The sequence below is a fragment of the Malus domestica genome, chromosome 02 (assembly GCF_042453785.1).
Source record: "Malus domestica chromosome 02, GDT2T_hap1".
Lineage (NCBI taxonomy): Eukaryota > Viridiplantae > Streptophyta > Magnoliopsida > Rosales > Rosaceae > Malus > Malus domestica.
This window is the reverse complement of record NC_091662.1, coordinates 10,330,476-10,353,041: the sequence shown is the minus strand read 5'-3', so window position 1 is coordinate 10,353,041 and position 22,566 is coordinate 10,330,476. Positions and strand designations below refer to the sequence as shown.

The following is a 22,566-nucleotide window of genomic DNA, read 5'->3' as shown; positions in this document are numbered from 1 at the left end:
GTCCATTTGACCAAAAGTTTAGTGAGAAAAGGAAAGATGTAAATTTCTTCTTGTTGGTTTGTAACGTACTGAAACTTTCTTTTAACATTTAGTATACAATAACAACAACTAAGTCTTATCTCACTAAGTGGGATTGGTTGAATTCTAGAACGTCACTGCGTTCGATTTTGTACCAAGTCTTCCGTTAACTCTCAATTTAAAGTAGGTCTCCAATGACCAAAAAAAAAAAAAGAGATGCAACTGCCTCCTAATGTATTGGTTTTGAAGGCTCTCTCATAGTCATACTAATATCAATACAAGTTCCACATATAGCAATATATAGATTTGGGGTTCAATAATCTCTGGTAACTATATAAACATGTACAAGTTCTTGCTTGCTTAGACATACGTGATTTAGTCTCTTATTTGAAAAAATATGTATGATTAAAGAGGAATATCGTGAATGAAAGTCATTGGGTTAGTGCAATGGTGAGAATGGATAGGGTACAATAACTAGAAGTAGGTTAAAGATTCAAGATTTGAAACTCTTTGTAACCGGAAAAAAAAAAGAGTAATATTAATGAATTAAGAAAGTAATTCACATAAAACCCAATTGAGGTTGAGGGCATTAGGGTTAGTCTCTTGTCTTCAAAGCACAGACGCATGTACTTAAAGAGGAATATTGATGAATTATATATTAGGAAAAGGATATAAACCCCAGTTGGAGTTTAGGGTTCATCTGTATAGTGCAGTAGATTGCGTGTGTGAGAATTATATAGAGATGATGGTACAAACAAAGTGGCAGTGGCAAAGAATGATTTGATGATGAACCTAGAGACATGCATGCATGAGAACTCCAGAAACCATGACACACACCATATTTAATGCTTTGGCATTTATTTTGAAGCGCGTGCTCCGTCGCATAAAGGACTGCTACAGACATAGGATGACACCATGGATTCTTTCTTTGCACTTTACTCCTTGATATTTGCTCTATCCTCCCTCATCTCTCCCATCTCTCCCATCTCTCCCTCCCTTTCTCTCTCTGTACAGAAATAGGATCATCGCTACCTGCACTTGTGCTTGTGCAACACTCTTTTAATTAATAAGATTTCTTTCATGTTTAAGGTATGTTTACGAATGGCAGTGTCCAAAAACATCTCCAGCTAACAGTAACGTTTTTTTGCAAGTGATGATTAAATTCTAGTTGGTTAGTTTTGTTCAACAAATGAATCTGTTAGAACTATGAAGTTTTTTAATTTTTGACTTGTGTTCTCTAAAGCATTACTAAGTTTGTTATATTTCATTGTGATTCATGAGATTTGAACTTAGTCACACACGCAATTTTCCACTAACATGCACTACAAGAAACCTGATTATGCTGGCGCCTATACCTTGTTTCGTCACCGAAAGTATAAGCGAAGAAATAATGTCTCATGAAAAAGTGCTCATATACCGAAACAAAATAAATTTTGATCAAATTTCTAGCAAAGATTGATTTAGGTGGTACATCCACACTAAATATAGTATGTGGTAAATTTACAAAATTTTTAGTTTGGATGGTATATATTTTCATACACGCATTATAATACATCTGGTTGTTGTGAAAATTTCCAAAAGTAATTTCATAGGCAGCTAATTTTAAATCTAGGTGATGATTCAGGCTCCCTCTTCCTTTTTCACGCTCCACGCAACTAATTAAGATAAATTGAAGAGAGAATCAAAGAATGCTTTGGTGGTTGAAAGGTGATTAGTTTGTTTTGTTCTTAAGAGTATAAGTCAAAAACATAGATTAAAAAGGGTTTTTAAATCAAGACCGTCAATGGTTCACCCGTTAACGTTTACGAGCTCAGGTTTCAGTTGAGCATTCTACCGTCTTTGTAGTAGATTTATACTATTTGCTTTTTGTGTTTATAGTAGCCTTGTAGTAGTTTATCTGATGTCTTAGTACAATTTTCTCTTAAGATCAAAGAAATTGGTCAGTGAAGAATATGTACCCTCTTGTATATATTGTTTTTTGTCAATAAAATCACTCTACCCTTGCTTGTCAAAAAACCTGTTGCTCAACGGTTTGTTAACAAATGACCCGTAGCAACTCTTTCACCAATAGCATAGTGATCATGTATTTGATCTTTATCTTTCATAATGGGAAACAACATTAGTTTATAACTTACAGTACATGCATGTTACCTTAACAATAATGAACAATATGAAATTAGGGTAAACCAATTGGGGATAACTATATACGTTTTTTTTTTTTTTGAACAAACGATATTATCTACGCTAAAAGAAATCATGTGAGCTTAGTCTTACAATGGGCTAGTAATAATGTAGTTCGAATTCGTCTTTGACGAGAATCGAATCTAAGACCTATCACTTACAAATGAAGAAGAATACCACTAGATCGTATTACTAAATGGCAGGGATAACTATAGGGGTGTGCTATCCACACACCCCTTTTTACTTCTCACACACTCCTTGTTAATTTATGTCCGTTGATCTTCTTCAATTTATCCGATCCGATGACCGAAAACTAAAAAGGTGTGAGAGAAGTAAAAAGGGGTGTGTGGATATCACACCCCTAACTATATACTTCAAAAACGTATTTTTTTCTACATATATATATATATTTCTGTCAAGAATCAGATTAGATTGCACAGATGAAGATGAAAAATAAGAGGCTAGGAGCTGTGAGTAAATTGCATTGATTACCATGTTGTAATGGCCTTGCTACTTCTCCAGTTATTCTCTAGGAACTACTGTATTACTGTAGGTTGAATTTCCTAGAGAAGATATGAGAGCTTTAAAGTGGGGTAAAAGAACCAAAAAATAGAAACCCTAATGGCGAAAAGCCTCGAAGTACAGTTTGGAACCTAGTAAGGCACAGAGAGAAGTACTTCATCAAGTTCAATTTACAGTTTTGCCCATGACAACCCTAGCTAAGTACAGGAGTATCTTTGTGGTTCTGGGGCTATCTAGCTCTCTTGGCCTAATGATAATAAAATAAAATAAAATAAAGGACCATTTTGATCTCCCCTTTTTTTCCTTCTGTTTGTGTGATCACGGTTAAGCCACGTCAACATTTTATATTATTTTTTTATAAAGATAATAAGACAAAAATGAATAGTAATATAAAATATTGACGTGACTTAACCGTGACCACACAAATAGGAGGGCATGGAAGGGCATGGAAAAAGGAAGGGTAGACAATCCTTGTCCCAAAAGAAGAGGTATTCGCAGATTTCCTACCGAACTTGCAAAAAGTTGTTAACTTTTCTTTAAATTATAATTTTATTCAGTTACTTTTCTGAATTTTTATAATTGATCAATTTTTTTTAAATTTTAATTTTAATCGATTATCTCTTGATCTTTTATAATTGACCAATTTACCGTCTAAATTTTTATAATTGGCCAATTTACTTCCCCCGACGTTTATGATTGACCAGTTTCTAATAATAAATTTGTTAAAATGAGTAGTTACTTTTCTTCTCTTAATTTTGAATTGAAATAGGTGAACCGAGAAGGTCATGTGAATCAAGTCTCAAGGTGAAGGCTAATGAAATGGTATCACAAACCTAACATGTTGCTGAAAAACAAGACCATGGATTAGATTCATAGTTGTCCACATTGGCGATAAATTCAAACAAAAAGTGTACGGAGTGAACTAGTGGAAGAGAAGAAGAAAAAATGTGTTGCCTGCATTAAAAATAAAATTACTTTTTTGTCCTCAAACAATTGCAAGGTGTCATGCACTTGACCAAGATGGATGAAAAATTCCAAAATATGAAGTAAGGAGAAAATTGACCAATTATAAAAATTTAGGATTGTAACTAACTAAAGTTCAAGTTCAGAAGAAATTTAATTAATTATAAAATTCAATATGGAATTTAGCAGCTCCTTTCAAGTTTAGGAGGAAATCCTTTTTTTTTTTTAAACCACTAAATCCCCCATTCCATTTTTATGGCCATTCATTCATTCATTCAGAACTCTCTCTTCTTTCTTTCTTTCTAATCCATTATATCACTTCTTCATCATATCATTTTATATTATTCTGTCTCTCTCTCTCTCAAAGTGCCTCAAAAATAATAATTTTCATATATACCTCTTGGTCATGCCTTTTCAACCAAGTAATTCTTATGCCACTGACGCCTACCCTTTCTAATCCCTCTTTTGTCCCTTCCCTTTTTATGAACCCCTCTCTCCTCTCTCCTCTCTCCCTCTGTCAACTTCAGTCTTTCTCTCTCAGATATTTCTCTGATTTCCTCTCTTCGTCTCTCCATGTACCTCTCCTCACCTCCCCCTTCCCCCTCTTAATTATAACCCTTTGATCCCCAATCCCAAAATTAAATTCAATTTCATGCACTTCCTCTCTCTCTCTCTCTCTCTCTCACCCACCCTTTTCTCTCATTCTCTCTTCCTCATCATTTTGTTTGCTTCCCTTTGTAATTTCCTTTCTCTCTTCCTCAAGTTCAAACACTCCTCTTATCCCTTAGTGTAATTTAGGGTAGAAATTTTGCTCGTAATCAAAAGAATCTCTCAATGGACCCTCAACAGATCCCAAATGAAGTACAAGATGGAGGCAACAGGCAGGGGGGTGGAATCATGTGCAGGCAAAGCAGTACGCGGTGGACACCCACAACTGATCAGATAAAAATCTTGAAGGACCTTTACTACAACAATGGCATTAGGTCACCCAGCGCTGAGCAGATTCAGAGGATCTCTGCTAAGCTGCGACAGTTCGGCAAGATCGAAGGCAAGAACGTTTTCTATTGGTTTCAGAACCACAAAGCTCGTGAGAGGCAGAAGAAAAGATTCACTTCTTCTTCTGCTCCTGATCACCATCATCATGCAGCACCACCAGTGCCAGCTGTACCACCAGAATCCAATAATATCAGGCAAAGATCATCAGGGGTTGGGATTGATATTAATGCAACTGCTGCTGCTGCTTATGAACAAGCACCCATTAATCACCACGGCAAGTATTCCAACATTTCTGCTCCACCAGCCGGTAATTAGATACCAGCCCTTTTCACTATTTAATTTTAAAAAAATTTCCTACATTTTTTTTTTAAGTTTTTACTATTTGGATTTCTTTATATGTAGGGTTTTCTTCTGCATCTTCTTCTTCAGTTGGTGTGAATGTTTCTGTTGGGGCACAGATGGGAAACTATGGGTATGGATCCATTGCCATGGAGAAGAGCTTTAGGGTAAGTTCATATATGTAAATGTACATACTTATATTCATACACAATAATGATTTAATGTAAGAAAGATGAAAAGACTTGCACCCCATGTGAGCACGCTAGTGCAAGTTTAATCATCAATTAATCTACAAACAAAAAAACACCCTACATAGAGTGATTTAAAATTTTCTATATTAAGGAAGAAACTATTTGGCCCTTTGTTTCCTTTAAGAACTAGAAAAAAATTTTCCGCCTTTCTCAAATTAAGCCAAACTAGTTGGACCAGATTTAAACAGTACATATAATCTTCCTCTCTAGGAGTGGTACTAAAATGAAAACAACAGTTGAAAATGTATAATTGCAAACCTAACTTTGCCAATTTGGCTAGAGCAGTGGGCTCTCCCCCTCTCCACTCAAGTTCGATTCTCTCTCCCATGGTTTAGATGATTATATCGTTTGCAAGTAAGAAAAATGTACATTTAAAAAAAAAAAAATTCGGTTAACTGCAGGAGTGCTCAATATCATCTGGAGGAAGTACTAGCACTGGTCATGTGGGTGGATCTAATTATAATACTTTTAATCACAACTATGGATCATGGGTTGGTGTTGATCCATATTCCTCGCCCTACACTATCTTTGACAAGAAATCCTCATCAAAACCAGTGTTTGGTGACCAGGAAAATATGACGGAAGAAGAATACTACAATCTGCAAGCTTCCCAAGAGATTGAGACTCTCCCACTCTTCCCCATGCACGGTGAAGACATCCATGGCTTTGGCAACATCAAGTCATCCTCCATGGATGGCTACTACTCCGGCTGGTACCGCTCCGATGGCGGCAACGATGGTGGCTCTCGCACTTCCCTTGAGCTTAGCCTCAATTCCTACGGTCACATGACCCATGATTACTTCAGATCATATTGATTAATGTAATAATATTCCTCATGTCTCTAATTCTGAGTTCTAGCAAGCTAGCTGCTATAATATCAGAATGAGACTATTTAAGATCCCCATGTTTATGCTCTGATCTTATAGGTTAAATCTATTATCAGCTTGTAATTATAATCAGTATGGCTACTAGCCTGCTACCTTATATATATGATTAACTCCTCCTATTTTAAGGCTTTGTTGGCTTCAACTATTTAATTAGGTTAAAAGTTATTGGGTTTTATGTACGTGTCATGCAAAGCACTTAATCGACTGATTTATTAGCTCACGTTTAACTTTTAGTTGTCCCTTTCCCGAGAATATTCCATGATAATTATTTGCTAATCAAGATGCATGGATTCAGTAAAGTATAATAATAATCCCATGGTTCATTCATAAATATAGAGAGCTGTTTATTAGGACAGAGACTTTCAATAACCAATTTACTGTCAGCCTCTTAAGCTACTAATACACAAGTCGTGTGAAGAAATTTTTATACATAATCTTGTATTAATGATCCGGACTGTATCGGTGGTAGTGAATAGGTTCTGTTTAAGTTCTTATCAATTAGGTAAGTTGTCAGCCTTCATATTGTTCAATTTTCATCGTCACCAAGAACATGATCCGACGGTCCAGACTTTACTGAGATGGTTTGTCGTCACATTCACTGAATTAAATAATGTATTAATGATGTAGTCATTTTCATGCACTTACCAGTTAATTAAAACTTCATCGGTACAAGATCACGAAGAAGATGATGGTGGATATGGAGATTTCAATCTGATGGCCTTCCCTGCTAAGTGTGACGTAATTTCTCGACAGAGATTTTAGGTGGGCCCCCTGAACTTGAGGCTAAACTACGGTGCTTTACGTTAAGGATTTGTTGTGTATACATGTGTGTGTTTTGTCGAAAAGATTTGCCAATGATATGAAAGAAAAATTTAAGATAGAAAGACACGCTGTTAGGGTAAAAAAGATGAAGAAATTTTTAGTTGTGACGGGAATACGAATGATACACCATATGTTTTTATGTAAATGGTGAAAAAATTTAATTTTTAAGTTATTAACCTTTTAACACACATAACCTATCTTTTATATAAGTACACGTGATGTACCATCTTGTGTGACGATCACATTGAAAAATCTCTCGCAAGTGTGTGTGAATGTGTTTGTATATGCAGCCGTTTTTATAAAGTAGAGGTGGGAGCTAGTGGTAGTGGGGGGAGTATAAATTTTGAAGTTTGAACCATCTTGGTCTTGGGAAATTCCAAAATATTCTTCTCTCTTGTTTTTGGCATACGTATCTCCACCCCGTTAGTGGAAGGTCAGGGTAATTAGAAGACAAGCGCAATGAAATTGCTCTAACTATTCATTTTAAACGGTAATTATTTTTGTGCAAGTTCACATATTTAGAAGAAGAAAAAGCAAAGGTGATTACTATTTATTAATATATTTTTATTTGTTTAATATTTTCTTCATGTTATCCTCCACATGTCATATCGTCATAGATTTTTGTTTATTTTTAAATGTTTAATTTGTAAGTACGTTAAATTATGTAAGATTTTTACGTGTGGACTTTGTAAGTTCTTTTTTTTGGTTATTTTTATTTTATTTTTTAGAGTTGATTAATCATGGCCGTTGAATTTTTCAATTTTTTGAAATCAGAAACTCCTCAAAGCGCCATGTGGCACATAATCAAAATTTTTATTTTGTTTTTTTGTGTTTTTTTTTTGGGGGGTGGGGGAGGGAGGGGGGAAGGGGTTCTGTTTGCTCTGCTGGCCTTCATGCGGGCGCAAGTCCCGTCAAGAGTTGGCAGGGCAACCGCAAGGGCTCTTGCATCCCACCCAGTCGCCTCCAATTTTTTCACATTATTGGGCCAAGGGCAGTTCAATCCAATTGCTTTTGCAATTGGGTGATTACTGGAGATGCTCTAAGTTGCAAATTATGTGTTTATATTTGGATTTGGCCTCAAAATATATCCAATCACGATGAAGTTTAAGCGCTGGATCCAATTACTTGCAACAATATTTAAGCGTTGGATCCAATTGCTTTACATTGTTCATATTTTGTCTAAGAGAGTTTTAACGAAAAACCCACGGTACTGTTCATTTTAACGAAAAACCATATTTTTACACTAAAAAGTCAAACTTGATACTATTCACTTTACCCTTTATTTTGTCCTTATCATTAAAACTTAAAGTTTTCAAACTCTTTTCATTAGTTTTCCTTTTGTCTAGGGAGTTTTAACGAAAAGTCCACGGTACTGTTCACTTTAACGAAAAACCACATTTTTACACTAAAAGTTAAACTTGATACTATTCACTTCACCTAGTTGCTACAACTTAAGTAAACTTTTGATATAGTAAGTCACCGTTCTTGTTGTTTGGACCAACATCGATTCCCCTTCGCTTATTCAAAAAGGTGAGTTCACAAAGCCTACAGTATGCCTCTTCATATATATGGATCTATCAGTTAGTGCGTTTGAGGCTATATTGAAAAGAATCGAATCTTGAATTTAATTCTAATTGTAACCCAGTATCAGTACAACCATCGCCATTGAAAGCTGAAACTAACTCCAAAAGCTTAGCATTTAGAGTTTTGATATAAGACACTTTCATCCTAAAAGGTCAATTACATATAGGTCAAATTAGGACACAACTATGTAAGTAAAATTATCATATGTTCTAATACCGTTGAGTTTATGCGAAAACTTAGAAAAATGTGTCTCAACACCCCCATTTGGCTGAGTAACATGCATGTCCAAATAGTGACTAATACCAAAATATTTAAAGCAAAAAAGAAGGCAAAAGGAAAGGGTCATCTAGAATTCGAAAATACTTGGTTTCTTATTAGATGTAAGAAGTCATTTCTTTTTATATTTGTGTAAAAATTAAAATTTATCATGCATCATAAATTTTATTTTTAATATTTAATAAGCTACTTCTGCGTACATGTTAGACAATGATTTTTTTATGCAAGAAGGAATGTCTTCTTAATTATGTGTGAGGAGCTAATGCAGTGTCTTCTAAACTTGAAAATTATTTGATTCTATACCCTTTGTATATATCCATATACATGGCTAGCGTATAGAGGAATACTTTGCTAATATACACACTACATCAAATGTAAGGATAAATATTTTGACCACTTAGACTACATACAACTTCATTCATTTCCTCTCTCGCTCTCTCACTTTTATATAGCAAGTTAACAATTTCAGAGAAGCCAAAACAATACCACCAAATGGGTATGAAATGAGTTGAACAAGGCACATAGATAAAATGTGGGTGCAAATAAACATGATACGAAATGAGCCACATGATGACACACATTCACAAAGACATTCACCCAAAACATATTCACTCTACATTATTCATAATTTTGGGGTTCAGTTTTCTTGGGTCTGGTAGAGCAGCTTGTAGACACCTCCATAATCTTAAGAGGTCCCCATCACCAAGATTTTGGGTGGGATGGCATTCCTTTTTCTGGTTTGACCAAGGTTCAAACTTTATAGCTTAGGAGAAACCCTAATGTCGTTGAGGGCATGCAAGCTTTTAAGAATAGGATAATACGACTAGGGTATGGCCTCAATGGGGTAACAATGCTTCTTGTTCTTCCTTGCTGCATATATATATATATATATATATATATATTATGGAGAGAAGATTTAGTTATTATGGAGAGAAGATTTAGTTGTTGATCGAATAAAATCTTTAAAGCTTTCTGTGACTTCAAGTACGTAATGTCCCTTACCAGCAAAATGAGGGATGCCATACATCATGCTTTTCGGCCAGTTTCATGTAAAGTGTTTCAAATCCGTATTTTCCAAGTTGGTTTGGTTTCCATTTGTATCAGTATTGTTGTGGCTCAAGATTTTCACCTATTAATTGATCCTCACATATGCCTCCCCACATTATGTTTGTTCTATCTTCCTCTTCTTCTCTTTGAATGGAGAACTTCCTTAATTAGTCTCTTAGTTTGAATTCAGGGAAAATTTTTGTAATCTCTCCTATAAATTATAGACCTTGTTTCACTTTATTCTCTAATTCAATTTGGTTATGAACCCCCTAAACTTTCAGCTCGTGTTAATGTCTCACTCGTTGTTTAGATATGTCAATTGTTCTATCAAATTGAGGACTTTTTCGTCCATTTTGTACGGTAGAAGCCTTCGTAAGTTGTAATTCCTCTTAATTTTTATTGATGGGTCATGCTAGTTGCTAGGTAGATTAAATTTTTAAACTAAATTTTGTAAATTAAATGATGCGGTTGTTGATGATTGAATTACTACTTAAGTATTGATTAACGTGCTTATTTCCTATTGGTGACCCATAATTTATTTTGCAAATTTAATTTTAAAATTTAGTCTACCTAATTTTACCCTCCTTTATAAATTAGTATTCTTGAGACAAAGAAGAATATATTAATTTAGCAATTATTAATAATCTATAATGAATAAATTACTAATATGAATTATTTATGATTTATTAAAATTAATTTTTAACTTATTAATTTACCAAGATATTCATTGTTTTCTTAAAGATTGTATACTCTATTTAGTTTTCGTTTTACGAACTAACAATTTTATGTAACCAAGTAAAATTCATGAATCTACTTATTTTTCTCAAAAATAGATTGTACATTGTTCAATGTACTACATTATTCTATTTTATGAACATTTAACCACGCAAAAACTCTATTTAAATAAACAAAAGTCATGGTAACACAACAAATCATACATACAACAATTGAACAATGGCTTCTCATCTCAAAGATGTAAATAAATCAATAATGACAGATGAAATGCATAGCATTGTGCGAGTACAACATAGATAATCCAGGTAGCACTAAAATACAATTACAATAGTGGATTTCTTTAACCATTATTAATTTATATATTACATGAGACCTATATGAATTTTTTATAATGCATTATTTTATACATTTAGCAAATTAATAATCACATAATCTTCAAGTTCTAAAAATCTTATTTAACCAAAATTATTAATTTATTGGGTATACAAAATTCTAACATCAGCATTGTGTAACTCTTATACCGCACCAAAGCAAAGAACTTCCATATAACGAAGAATTTTGTGAAGAAGTTAAAACACAATAACAATTCAATTGGTTTGTGATACCACCACCGAAATGCCATTGTGACAATACATCTAACTCAGTTACACACATTGTTAAACCGCAAAATAATGCAATAACATTGTCGTGCATGTGAGTTTTCTCTAATCAACAACTTCCAATTACTCACGCATGGGATGACCGACGCCGTCGACAATTGTCCTGGACTTTTGGTGGGCATGGTTTCATCTAGTAATTCAACAGAAGGAAACACCCATTTTGTCATGTGTGTGAGTGTGGCCTCCACCTCTGATCTGACACTTCATCTCCATAAAATAAATTACAGTCAGGGAAGAAAGAAAGAAGCATAGTAATACTATTACAAATTTGGAAGTGATAATTCTGCAAAATTTACATTCAGGTCCCTGACACTGACTTTACAAAGGCAAGGTAATACTACCAGGACATTACCCGCAGAGCATCTGCAAACACTTTCAGAATCTACTTTGTAGGAGTTAAAAAGCATGACTCATAATATGTAGTACAATTGTTTTTTTTCTGTTACTGGGGTCCCGAAAGCAAGGACGAAACACGACAACAGTTTTGATGGGACTCTGGCGGTAACCTCAAGTTTCAGTAACAAGTCGACGGTTAAATGGTCTCTTCGAGCTGATTTGGGCTAGAAATTTGCCGGGAGATGACCGGAGATTTCTACTTTCTTCCAACGTAAGATCCCAATTTAGACAAATCTGGAATCCAAAATGATAGTTCGGACGATCCAGTTGCAAACATTAGGTTTCCAGGAGCCCATTTGATAACTGGAGGTTCATTTTCGGTGCTCTTCCAGCTTGTGACCTGGATAGGTTACAAACATAAATTGCAGTAATTAGAACCATAAGGTGCGCACACATTGTACTAAAGTGGGAACAAATCATTACAAATGAAAGAAGAATATTATATCTTACTTCTTTCCCGCTCCGAACACTCCAAGCATAGACACTACCATCACCTGAACCTGCCAAAAATTTAGAAACCAATAGATCACTTGTATGTCAATCCGGTGATCGTACAGGTTATTTTTGTCATGGATAGGTTTATGGGCAATGTTAGGGAAAGCAAGTATTTTCTGGGAAGTCTAATTAATAAAATATATGCATGAAAATGAAACGACAGCCTTCAAGAAATGTGTGAAAATGAGACGGCAGCCTTCAAGAAACTATGCAAGATAAGATGAATGTCATTAACGCTACGCAACCAACAAGATGATATCCCAGAGCTTATTCACATGGCATTAAGGAGAAGTGCATACCTGATATGACAAACATCCCCTCGGGGCTAAAAGAAGCCTCTAACGTTGAATTGCTGGAGACTGGCTTTACATTGTATGTGGATAACTAAACAACAATGATGGAGAAGCCATATTAGAAAGAATAAATCGTACAGAGTCTATTGATTTAAGATAATCTAGTTAATTCAATGTAATTTACTTTAATAACGAGTTGTTGTGGAGAACTTACAAGTGTTCCACGGAATGAATCAAGAACATGAATATGTCCACCTGTGGTTGTTAACAGCATAAGTCTCCCATCGTTACTGAACTTGATAACATTTGCATCTGACATATCTCCCCCAACAGAAAAGATTTCAAAAGGACCCTAACAAGATAAAACAGTTTAGGCAATCAAATCAGCCATGCTTAACTCTACATAACTGCAAGCTTCCCAATTTTCAAATGTACTCAAATACAAAGCAACTAACCTTTTCGTACATTCTGGCATCAAACATTCTTATGTATCCACCAAAGGCAATTGCAAAAACTAGTCCTTGATCATCATAAGCTGTGGCAGGCCTTCCTTGAACGCGTAATAGACCCTAAAATACAGGTACATACTATAAAACATTTGAAGAAATAAATGAAATGTAAGAAACTGCACCCAATAACTACCTGGCATTTCTCGGCACGTTGATCCCAAAGCAGAACAGTTCTATCAAGAGAGCCCGAGATGAAGCAGTCTTTACGAGAACACAAGCTAAGCGAGACTACCCTACAAAAAACATATAAAACCCAATTTTCCAATTACACATATAAGCTCGTAAAAGCACCCACTTAGGAGAAATCAAATGGTGATCAATCCTGAAACCAAACCTGTCATGGTGGCCTTTGAAGTAGCGCAAGTACTTATTGTCATTCAACGAGAGAAGCCTCAAGGATTCTGAATGAATAAATCATAATATCACATTAGGAACTAACCGATTCTAAGTAAACACATAGATAACAAGCATATATATCAAATGCGAAAGTTGAGATACAAGCGAAAAATTGCAAAGCATACCATCCCAGCCATTTTTGGAAGAGTATATAACGGTTGTCGGATGAGAAGTAAAGCAAACCAAATCAACTCCATACTTTTTGCTATTGATGGTCTTCAAGCATGTTGCAGTGGAGACATCATACAGGCGAATCGACTCGTCATCACTAGCAGTCACTACATAACTATACGCCTTGTGAAAGTCCAATGAACTAATTCTACCACTCTGCGCATAAAAATTCATACAATGACATAAAATTTATTTCTTTTTAACGCACGACGGGTATCCTAAACTATTCTAATATACGAGGAGAAGCGGATTTGAACTCGGGTGCATATAACCCACATATGCAAACAAATACTCAGATTCAAATAACAACGGATAAAATTAAATAAAACAATCAGAAACAGAACGGTAAAAGGAATTACATAGTCTCTGAAAGCTAACCCAACTTCCATGCTCTGAATAATTTCCTCCGTCAGCTCCAGAGAGACCTTATCTTCTCTTTCGGATCCCCCTTTTCGCAGCAAAAATTATACCAAATTAAATTAAATTACATCAGTAATTCTACAACAATTCGCAACAAATCAAAGTGAAAAATATGAAATTTTTCGTTACCAGCCATCTGGGATTGTTGATATTGTGCTGGGTTTATCTCATTTGGCGAAATTATAAAATTCCAGTGACGCCCTCCGCCGCCTGCCTGCGTCTTCAACCTCCGCAGTGCGAAGTCCTCCGCCCCTTTCTCCTTCTTTCTAAAACCTGCCCAGTTCCAACATTATTCCTGCCAAAATTAGAAAACCGGGACTTTGCAATTGGCTATTGGGTGAGCTGAAGCCCGGCCCAAAGAGCCCAATTCAGCTTAAACTTACGTCATGTCGTTTAAAGATCTTTTCTTGGTCATGTTGGCAAAGCTTTTGCTTTTGGTCAAGGTCTTTTTAACATTATACCGTATTTAACACTGTTGGATGAGTATAAATATTAAAATCTAAATAGTTGATAAACACGAATCTCAAAATTTAAAAACACATTCAGGTCTAGTAGCAATGTGTCCAACTTGTCTTTTACCTTATTTATTCAACAAGACTTTAGCATATATACGGATAAAATTAGTTTTAGGTCTACTAGAAGTGAGTGTTTTCACTAAGTTAGGGAATGTATTTAGGTTAAACTCGCATAAATTTCATAAAGATACATCTTGATAGTAAGTTTGATTCTCAATTGAGCCAGTGCATGGGCAATATAAACTCGCATAAATTCCAAAAGGATATATCTTGACAGTAAGTTTGATACGCATCTTCTAAACTCGCACATTGGCTCTAACACTATTTAAAAAAAAAAAACTAATGAAAAAGACTTGAAAACTTTGAGTTTTAATGATAAAGACAAAATAAAGGGTAAAGTGAATAGTACCAGGTTTGACTTTTTAGTGTAAAAATGTGGTTTTTCGTTAAAGTGAACAGTTCCGTGGACTTTTCGTTAAAACTCCCTTTTAAAAAACACTTAAACATATAAACTCCGACGAAGAAAGTTTTGAGTGCATGAGAACAAAGCTTCTCTTTTAGTTAATAAGCATCCTTTGTATTTGTTTTTTTTTTTTTTTTTTTTTTTTTTTTTTTTGAGGAACCTTTGTATTTGTTTAGGGAAATGGGTTTAGCATAGCAATATCACCGTTATGCTTCCAAAAAGTGAAGTGTGGTCAGTATATGATACTTAAACAATAAATACGTTTTAATTTTCAACATTTTAAATGGAGGAACTTTAACAAAAAACTTTCGGTACTATTTACTTTAATAAAAAAATCACATTTTTACATTAAAAAGTAATTATGGTACTTTTCACTTTACCATTTATTTTGTCCTTATTGTTAAAATTCAAAGTTTTCAAGCTTCTTTTCATTAGTTTTCCTTTTAAACAATGGTATGGGAACGATGGATATTTGGCTTGACTCCTTTTTTTTTGTAACAAACAATAGCGTTAATAGGTTAAATAGTTAATTGTTATGGGAAGAAGAATTGGTGGGGGATCGAACCCGCACTATGATGCATATACATAATTGTTTTTCGCCATTACGATAACACGTCATCTGCTTAACTCGTTTGAGTATTTGGTGCATATTTATTCTCTCTTCCAAAATTATGAGAGTTTACTATTATTCAGCTGGTTTTTATAATAAATAACAAATTTAACGAATTATGAATATAGAATCAATTCCCTGTAAATATGCATATCAATAATTTACAATTCACTTCACTCTAACATTTTCAACCAACACTTTCTGTAGAAATAAATTGGTACATGAACAATATCTACTCTCACATCTCACAAATTCAAGATAAATCAAACACTAAATAACTAAAATCTCACATAACTAGCACAGGTATGACCATGTCTCAATCCGCTGCGCCATCAACGGAACTACTAGCACTAGCAGAAGAGCCGCGGCTGTCTTGGTCCTCCGGCGAAGCCTTCTTCTTGATAAACTCAATGCAATCCGCGACGGCCTCGGTGCGGTGAGAGTCGTTTGGACGGTAATACCGCTGCACATCTGCACTAGATCGGCCACCGTGGCTCGCCGTCTTGTTGGAAGAGACTGCCGACAACATGATCAAGCGAAAAACAGCCTCGCGAAACCGGTCGAGGAGAGTCATGGGAGACAGACGTTTGCTGATCTTGTTTGTGCATGAGGGGTTGTTGCTTCTCATCCTTGGAATGCATAGATGGGTTTTCATAGTTTTCTTGGAACTTGCTAGTTTGCTCTATGGCTTCCTTCTCTTGGTTTCTCTGTGTCTGAAATTCTTAATTCAGTTGTGGTCGTTGAAGCATGAGAGAGTACTAGCTACTATATTTATAAGAGAATCTGTTTGCATGGGACGACAACTCAGGATTTGTGTGTGTGTGTATGTTATGTTTGTTTTTATGTACAATGTGTTTGACTTGGTTTGTTTGGTAATGTTTTCTTTGCAAAACTTGGTTTCATTTTGAAAAAGTTGGAGTTCCACCGGAACTTCAACTTTTTTTTCATTGTATCAGAGCAAATTGTTTTATGTGCATGCGATGCTCAACAACCATCTATATTCTATACTCCACGTCATTCAATTTGTGTTATCCACGTGTTAGGTTTGAAAATTCGCCATACAGGGTGTGCTGAGAGTATTAATTCCACATCAGAGAGAGAAGGGACATTATATGTGCTTATAAGTAATTAAGCTACCTCCTACATTGTCAATTGGTTTTATGATGGAAATCAAACTTCTTCACATTACACCGTGAGTTTCAAATAACAAAAAACGCTTATGATAACTTTAGACAGAAAATCTAGTGCTTCATGGATCGTTGAGTATTTTTTTGTGTTTTTTTTTGGAAAAGCAAATAATAAAAATACTTGACTTAATTAAAGAGAATCAATATCAAATTTGGTGGTGTTTCTAACAAAAACGTTGTCAATAAAAGTGTTTATGAGCATAAATTGTTAGAAGACACATTCAAGTAATAATCAACATAACCGATATATTTTTAATATATTAGATATTATCTACGTAATGGTGGGAAGTGTGCTCTCTTCACAATGGATTAACAATAATAAATTGGTTCGACCTTATACATATTTGGCTAAAATCAAATTTAAGATTTCACACTTATAAATAAAAAATAACAACATTAGACCGTGATATTAAACAATGACATAATCGATTATTTAGATTCAGCATATGCATCTATCCGAAAAAATAATAACATTTAATATATATTGGTTTGTATGGGGCAGTTGGGACGAAGCAGAGTACTATAACCATGCATGCATGTTACTTGAATAAAAGTTGTCTTCATCACTGATGACCTTCACATGGACTCATGTGCAAGGCACATAATTTAATCAAATCTATATAACAACTGCATGGTTTCTGTTCGATTCCGCCGACTTACCGGCCAGGAAAAATTAAAGGACAATCATTTTTGTTTAATTCTGTGAACTACCACCACAACCCCAAGTTACTGCGTTTGTAGCTTCCACAAATTTCTGCGTGCATTTTAGCTCATTGTTCTAAAGTGGTGCGGTGCTGATCACCCTATATTGATTATCATTATATTAGTTTAGTTTCGAAATTTTTATGGTAAATAAATTAATCAAACTCATCAAGAGTCACACTCTTCTAAGGTTTTCATTTTGAAGACGTATGAAAATCAAATGCATATTAACCACAAGATTATATTAATTTATATCTAAAGGCTTAAAATATTTGACAACTTAATGAAGCAAAACAAGAAAATGAATTTTCTAAATGGTTTATGGATTTTAAGTTGATTTTGCTTTATCAAGTTGTCGAATATTTTAAACATTTGAATCTAAACTAATATAATCTTATGATTAATATGCATTTAGTTCTTACTGTCCTCAAAATGAAAACCTTAGGAGAACAATACTAACTCATGAAACGATAATTAATAGAGTGATGGCATTGTCACCGACTCACCATCTCTTTGGTAGTGAGCAAAAGCATTTCCCAAATTTCTGGGTGGGAAGCTAAATAAATTACAAATAATAAAGAATTGGGGTATATATGTGAGAGATGGAGCACAGTAACTAGGGTTCGTGGGGGGTCAATGTCTCCACCATGCTACCAATTTGTTGTCGCTCTGTTTGTTGCTAGTTTTGTATATAAAAAATATTGAGGGAGTACTTGCGTTAACAATAGATAGCAATGGAATTCATGCCATAAGTGTCATAACAACATTAAAGTTATAAATAAATAAACTTAATAGTTCTATCCTTCTTATTCACTCAATTGATGGTTGAATTTCATTTTTAATAATTTAAAGAAGAAATTTAACAATTAACCGTCACATCATATAGTTCTTAAAAGATTGGGGATAATACTAGAAATATCAAAAATTTTAAACTAAATTTATAAACCAAATGATGTGGTGTTTGATCGTTAGACTATTACATAAGTGTTTATTAATATGCTTATTTCCTACCACATTCACACAAACAGAGCTCTTATGTTTTTGTTTCACTCGTTTCCACCTGTAATCTCATCCCCTTGAGAGAGAGAGATTGCATGCGTCAATCGTACACAAGACTTTCTCGCTCATGGGAGCCTTACGCCCTCGGAGACCCACCTTCCTGAATTGCCTTACTTTTGCGAAAAAGCCACCCAATCATCATAGGCATCAAAGGCTTCTTCTTATTTGGCTTTCTAACAGAACTAGGGTTTTCATATCCCTCATGCGACCCTTCTTTGTTAACAATAACCTGAGCCAACGAAGGAGGACTTGCAAACTTCACATGTCTTTCCTTCTGCACAAATTCCTCAGCCTCTTGGCTCAACATTTTTTTGGTTTCAAACTTCGTGTCTCCGGTCGCGATGAACTTAAAATCTTCTTCAATCTCAGGATCAACTCGGTGCTTCTGATCATCAAACTCTCTTGCCTTCAAGTACTTGTGGAGCTCTTGTTTTGAATGTTCAAGATCTTCTCTGAGTGACTTGATGCTGTATGCCATTAAGTTGTTTTCTTCTCTAACTTTCTGTAGACTTTTCTTTGTTTCTTCGAGCTCGGCCATTAAGACCTCGATCCTCGACGGAGCAGCATGTCCATTAGTGTCATTTGACCCTGCAGCTCCAATCTAACATAGAAAATAATACACTATAAATTCATAATATGTGACAAAAAAGTTGAATATTGAGAAATGAAATTCAAGTAAAATGGTTTGGTGGTGACGGGTTTTCGGTCAGTCGCTGACATGAAAACGGGTGACGTGATCCGAATGGTGGGTGGGTTTCAAAGGGTGGTGATGGAGGAATGGTTCTAGTACGTGATCTGTGGGTGCACGAAGAACTTGAATACGCTCATACCCACGGAAAATGCGGGGTTTAGCCATGATGCAATTGAAGTTCCACCATAAAACCAATTGGCAATATGGAGAGTAGCCCAAAACCATATAAGCACATAGCAAACCTTGTCCCTCACCTATGTGGGACAACTCTTAACATTTAATTCCAAAAACTCAAATAGTTAAAGGAGCAAAGCTAGCTAGCTAGATCACCTCTTTGAGTTTATTGGCATATATTTCTCCGACCAAAACTCTTTCGCCGAACAACATAACTGCTTCTTTGACTGACCGGAAAGGTGCTCGGGTGTCAATCTCTGCCCGGCCCATGACCACCAGTTTACCCTCGTCGGCATTCATGGTTAGGCAAACTAATGATAGATATTAATGGTGGAGTTGATGTGTGAAGGGCCTTTTAATACAAGTTTCAAAACGGGGGCTGTAGCTACAACCGGAGGTCGTTGGAAGCGGATGGTGTGGTGTAAGATTAGCTTTCTACTTAAAAGAAGTTAAGAAAAATGATCATATGAGGGGTTTTGTTTCCTTGGCGTCCACTTCACTGAATTTTGTTAATTGAAGTTGACAAGGGTGGTTGGACCATCTTGATCATTTTGTTAGTTCTTGACTTCTAGCAATAATTTAGGCTCCATCCTTTTTACTAACAAAAATTCAATGTGTCTTTAGATAGATTGCTCTAGCATATAATGTCTTCTTTTTCAACCAACTGTGTTTTGTATTCATGAGGATTCCATAAAAGTTTCATTCCCAATGGAGAAAGTTTGAAATAATTGGGATCTTTTGAAGATTGAATGCAATCACTAATTCATGATCTGAGCCAAAGTTCATAGGCGGATCAAAGTTAAATCTTGCAAATCCTAGTTCTCTTTCTAATCACGTTCAAGACCAATCTTCAATTGCATGAAGCTTTAGTGGCATAAAATTGGCTGCTTGGTTGGACAAATGAAAGTAGAACAATCTGGTGATGCATATTTGAATCATTCTCTTTCCGTTTCATATGCTTAGAATAGTAACATCGCTTGTAATGGAAAAAAAAAATTTCAAGTTTTATAAATGTTTAAATGAAATCGTTATTGGCACTCCAGATTTTATGTATTTCTAAGAAAAAATATACTTTAGTGCATAATAAGGTTTTTTATGAAGTGCTAATAACAATTCTTGATAGGTTATCATATGTATTGTTACTACTTCATTGTTAAACACGTGTGGTACAATTTAAGAAGCGTGCAATTAACTGCAGAGTCCTATAAAAGAGTTTGAGATACCATTCTCGTACTTGATAAACTCAAGAGAGCGCTCCGACCAAATAAGAGTAAATTGTAGCAATGGTCCCTCAACTTTAATCAAATTAGAGCAATGGTCTTTAATCAAATTAGAGCAATGGTCATTCAACTAAAAATCTATTACCATTGGTCCCTCAACTTATCAAAATGTGTAGGTATAGTCATTTTCATCATTTTCATCAATTTCGTCAAAATTTTGTCAAAATAAGTTATATTGGAATAACCATTTATATAATTATAATCCCTCAACTCATCAAAGTGTGTAATTATGGTCTTTTTGTCAACTACGTCAAAATTTTTGTCAAAATGAGTTATGTTGGAAGAACCATTGCTACAATTTGGTTAAAGTTAATGGATCATATCTCCAGTTGAATGAAAGTTGAGGGACCAATGGTAATTAATTTTTAGTTGAGGGGTCATAGCTGCATGTTTTGATGAGTTGAGGGACCAATGGTAATGGATTTTTAGTTGAGGGATCATTGCTTCAATTAAGTTAAAGTTAAGAAACCATAGCTACAATTTACTCACCAAATAATGTAGGACAACTTTGCACTCCGACGCTACCGTATTACTTCGTGGCGATGTGATAATTGCCACATGGATATATATGAACTTGCTATGCAGGGGAGGGAAGATTCATACGCTTGGCTCTTCTTGGGAAATTTCCGTCTACTTGGAGAAGCATTTAACGCAATATTATTATTGGAAATAAATTTTGATTACTAAATATGGGAATGGAATAAAACAATACTTTTTGGTCGCATTTTACACCGTCTCCAAACACGTGATTGAAAATGGTAGTTTCAATTCCAAGGAACCTAATTTGTAAATCAAACAACTTAAGAAAATAAATTTAAAATTACTCTAGTACCATTACGATGTTTATACAACAATAATATCTAATCCCAAGAGGCACAAAGGAACACCGGTCCAAAAGAAGGTCTCGACCTGACGTATTTGGAAGAATGGTCCAAAGCACTTTGGGAGCTAATGGCCTCCAAATGTCCTATCAACAACTAGGCCGAACGCTTCACATAAAGTACTTTCAATCGCTGAAGGGTAAGTTGGTGCACTGACAGCTTTATGGCACAAGGTCCCAGGAGCAAAGGGGCATGTTTACTAAGACATAAACTCCAGGCTACGTGACAGTCAGCTAACGGAACAGAAGCATACGAAGGAACATAAAAGTTGACAGGTAGGGCGTTCGGGTGTGGATTTCCACCAACCCCAGAGCCCCGAGCAAGGCGCTCAGCTGTGTTGTCCCAATAAAGCATGCAAGTAGACTTGCACAAATGTCACCTCGTTACCATGTGTCCGCCAAAACGGAAGGACAGCTAGCAGGTCAAATTTGTATATTTGGTGCATTAATTGCAAATGAAGTGATAGGCTTGAGCCCAAAGACTGATGGCTCATTGAGGCCTTATATAAGGAGGACAAGTATTTTTTGAAAGGGGTCAAAGGAATGGAGAGGGATAAAGGGATAAATTAATGTGTTAAGCTGAGCGCTAATTCTAACCTCATATTCAATATACTGAAAGAGACTCAGTACATATAGCCTAGTTTTGAGAGATGAACCACTTAAATCTTGCTATCCATTTCCTATTATTTTCCTCTCATGAACTTGTATTAACTGTCGATGTTCTGATAAACTTATGTTTTAGTCAATTTTGGCATTAATTATTTTAAATGGCCAATTTTTACACACATCGCACTCAAAATTTCGTTAAAATTTCACTAAGCATTATTCTTTATTTTCCTTTTCTGAAATATTACTCTTAATTTTTTTTTCTTTCTTATGACAAAATATTAGAAAACCATGAGTGGTCAAATAAAAGAAGATCCATAAGTAATAATTTGAGCTTTTAAACCTCCTTTAGTAATAATTTGATTGAATTTAATGGGCCGATACATTAATTATTTTAATTATTTGAGCTTTTAAACCTCACTTAGTAATAATTTTAAAG

General features: G+C 35.1%; 3 protein-coding genes across 3 annotated transcripts; 1 reads left to right on the top strand and 2 right to left on the bottom strand.

Moving 5' to 3' along the window:
* Positions 1-4,186: 4,186 nt before the first annotated feature.
* LOC103400089 (protein WUSCHEL-like) lies at positions 4,187-6,293 on the top strand. Its single transcript, XM_008338779.4, has 3 exons — positions 4,187-4,987; positions 5,083-5,186; positions 5,672-6,293. The coding sequence occupies exons 1-3, from the start codon at positions 4,519-4,521 to the stop codon at positions 6,083-6,085; spliced, it is 987 nt and encodes a 328-aa protein (XP_008337001.2). The 5' UTR covers positions 4,187-4,518; the 3' UTR covers positions 6,086-6,293.
* Positions 6,294-11,515: 5,222 nt separating this feature from the next.
* Positions 11,516-14,292, bottom strand: LOC103400068 (protein ANTHESIS POMOTING FACTOR 1). Its single transcript, XM_008338762.4, has 10 exons — positions 14,090-14,292; positions 13,900-13,988; positions 13,495-13,696; positions 13,308-13,374; positions 13,107-13,206; positions 12,920-13,033; positions 12,679-12,816; positions 12,471-12,555; positions 12,127-12,176; positions 11,516-12,016 (listed from the first exon to the last, which is right to left on the bottom strand). Exons 1-10 carry the CDS (start codon positions 14,094-14,096, stop codon positions 11,873-11,875), a joined length of 996 nt encoding a protein of 331 aa, XP_008336984.1. The 5' UTR covers positions 14,097-14,292; the 3' UTR covers positions 11,516-11,872.
* A 4,061-nt stretch (positions 14,293-18,353) lies between these two features.
* Positions 18,354-19,833, bottom strand: LOC103400079 (WEB family protein At3g51220-like). Its single transcript, XM_008338771.4, has 2 exons — positions 19,518-19,833; positions 18,354-19,097 (listed from the first exon to the last, which is right to left on the bottom strand). Exons 1-2 carry the CDS (start codon positions 19,659-19,661, stop codon positions 18,573-18,575), a joined length of 669 nt encoding a protein of 222 aa, XP_008336993.2. The 5' UTR covers positions 19,662-19,833; the 3' UTR covers positions 18,354-18,572.
* Between the last annotated feature and the right edge of the window lie 2,733 nt (positions 19,834-22,566).

Bases quoted from the DNA above. Each gene is read 5' to 3' on its own strand.
- LOC103400079 (XM_008338771.4), bottom strand. From the start codon at position 19,661: ATGAATGCCGACGAGGGTAAACTGGTGGTCATGGGCCGGGCAGAGATT. The intron at 19,098-19,517 runs GTGATCTAGCTA...TTTCTATGTTAG, and splicing joins ATGCCAATAAACTCAAAGAG to ATTGGAGCTGCAGGGTCAAA.
- LOC103400089 (XM_008338779.4), top strand. From the start codon at position 4,519: ATGGACCCTCAACAGATCCCAAATGAAGTACAAGATGGAGGCAACAGG. The intron at 4,988-5,082 runs GTAATTAGATAC...CTTTATATGTAG, and splicing joins CATTTCTGCTCCACCAGCCG to GGTTTTCTTCTGCATCTTCT. The intron at 5,187-5,671 runs GTAAGTTCATAT...GGTTAACTGCAG, and splicing joins CCATGGAGAAGAGCTTTAGG to GAGTGCTCAATATCATCTGG.
- LOC103400068 (XM_008338762.4), bottom strand. The intron at 13,034-13,106 runs GTAGTTATTGGG...CCTGTATTTTAG, and splicing joins AACGTGCCGAGAAATGCCAG to GGTCTATTACGCGTTCAAGG. The intron at 12,817-12,919 runs GTTAGTTGCTTT...TTATCTTGTTAG, and splicing joins ATGCCAGAATGTACGAAAAG to GGTCCTTTTGAAATCTTTTC.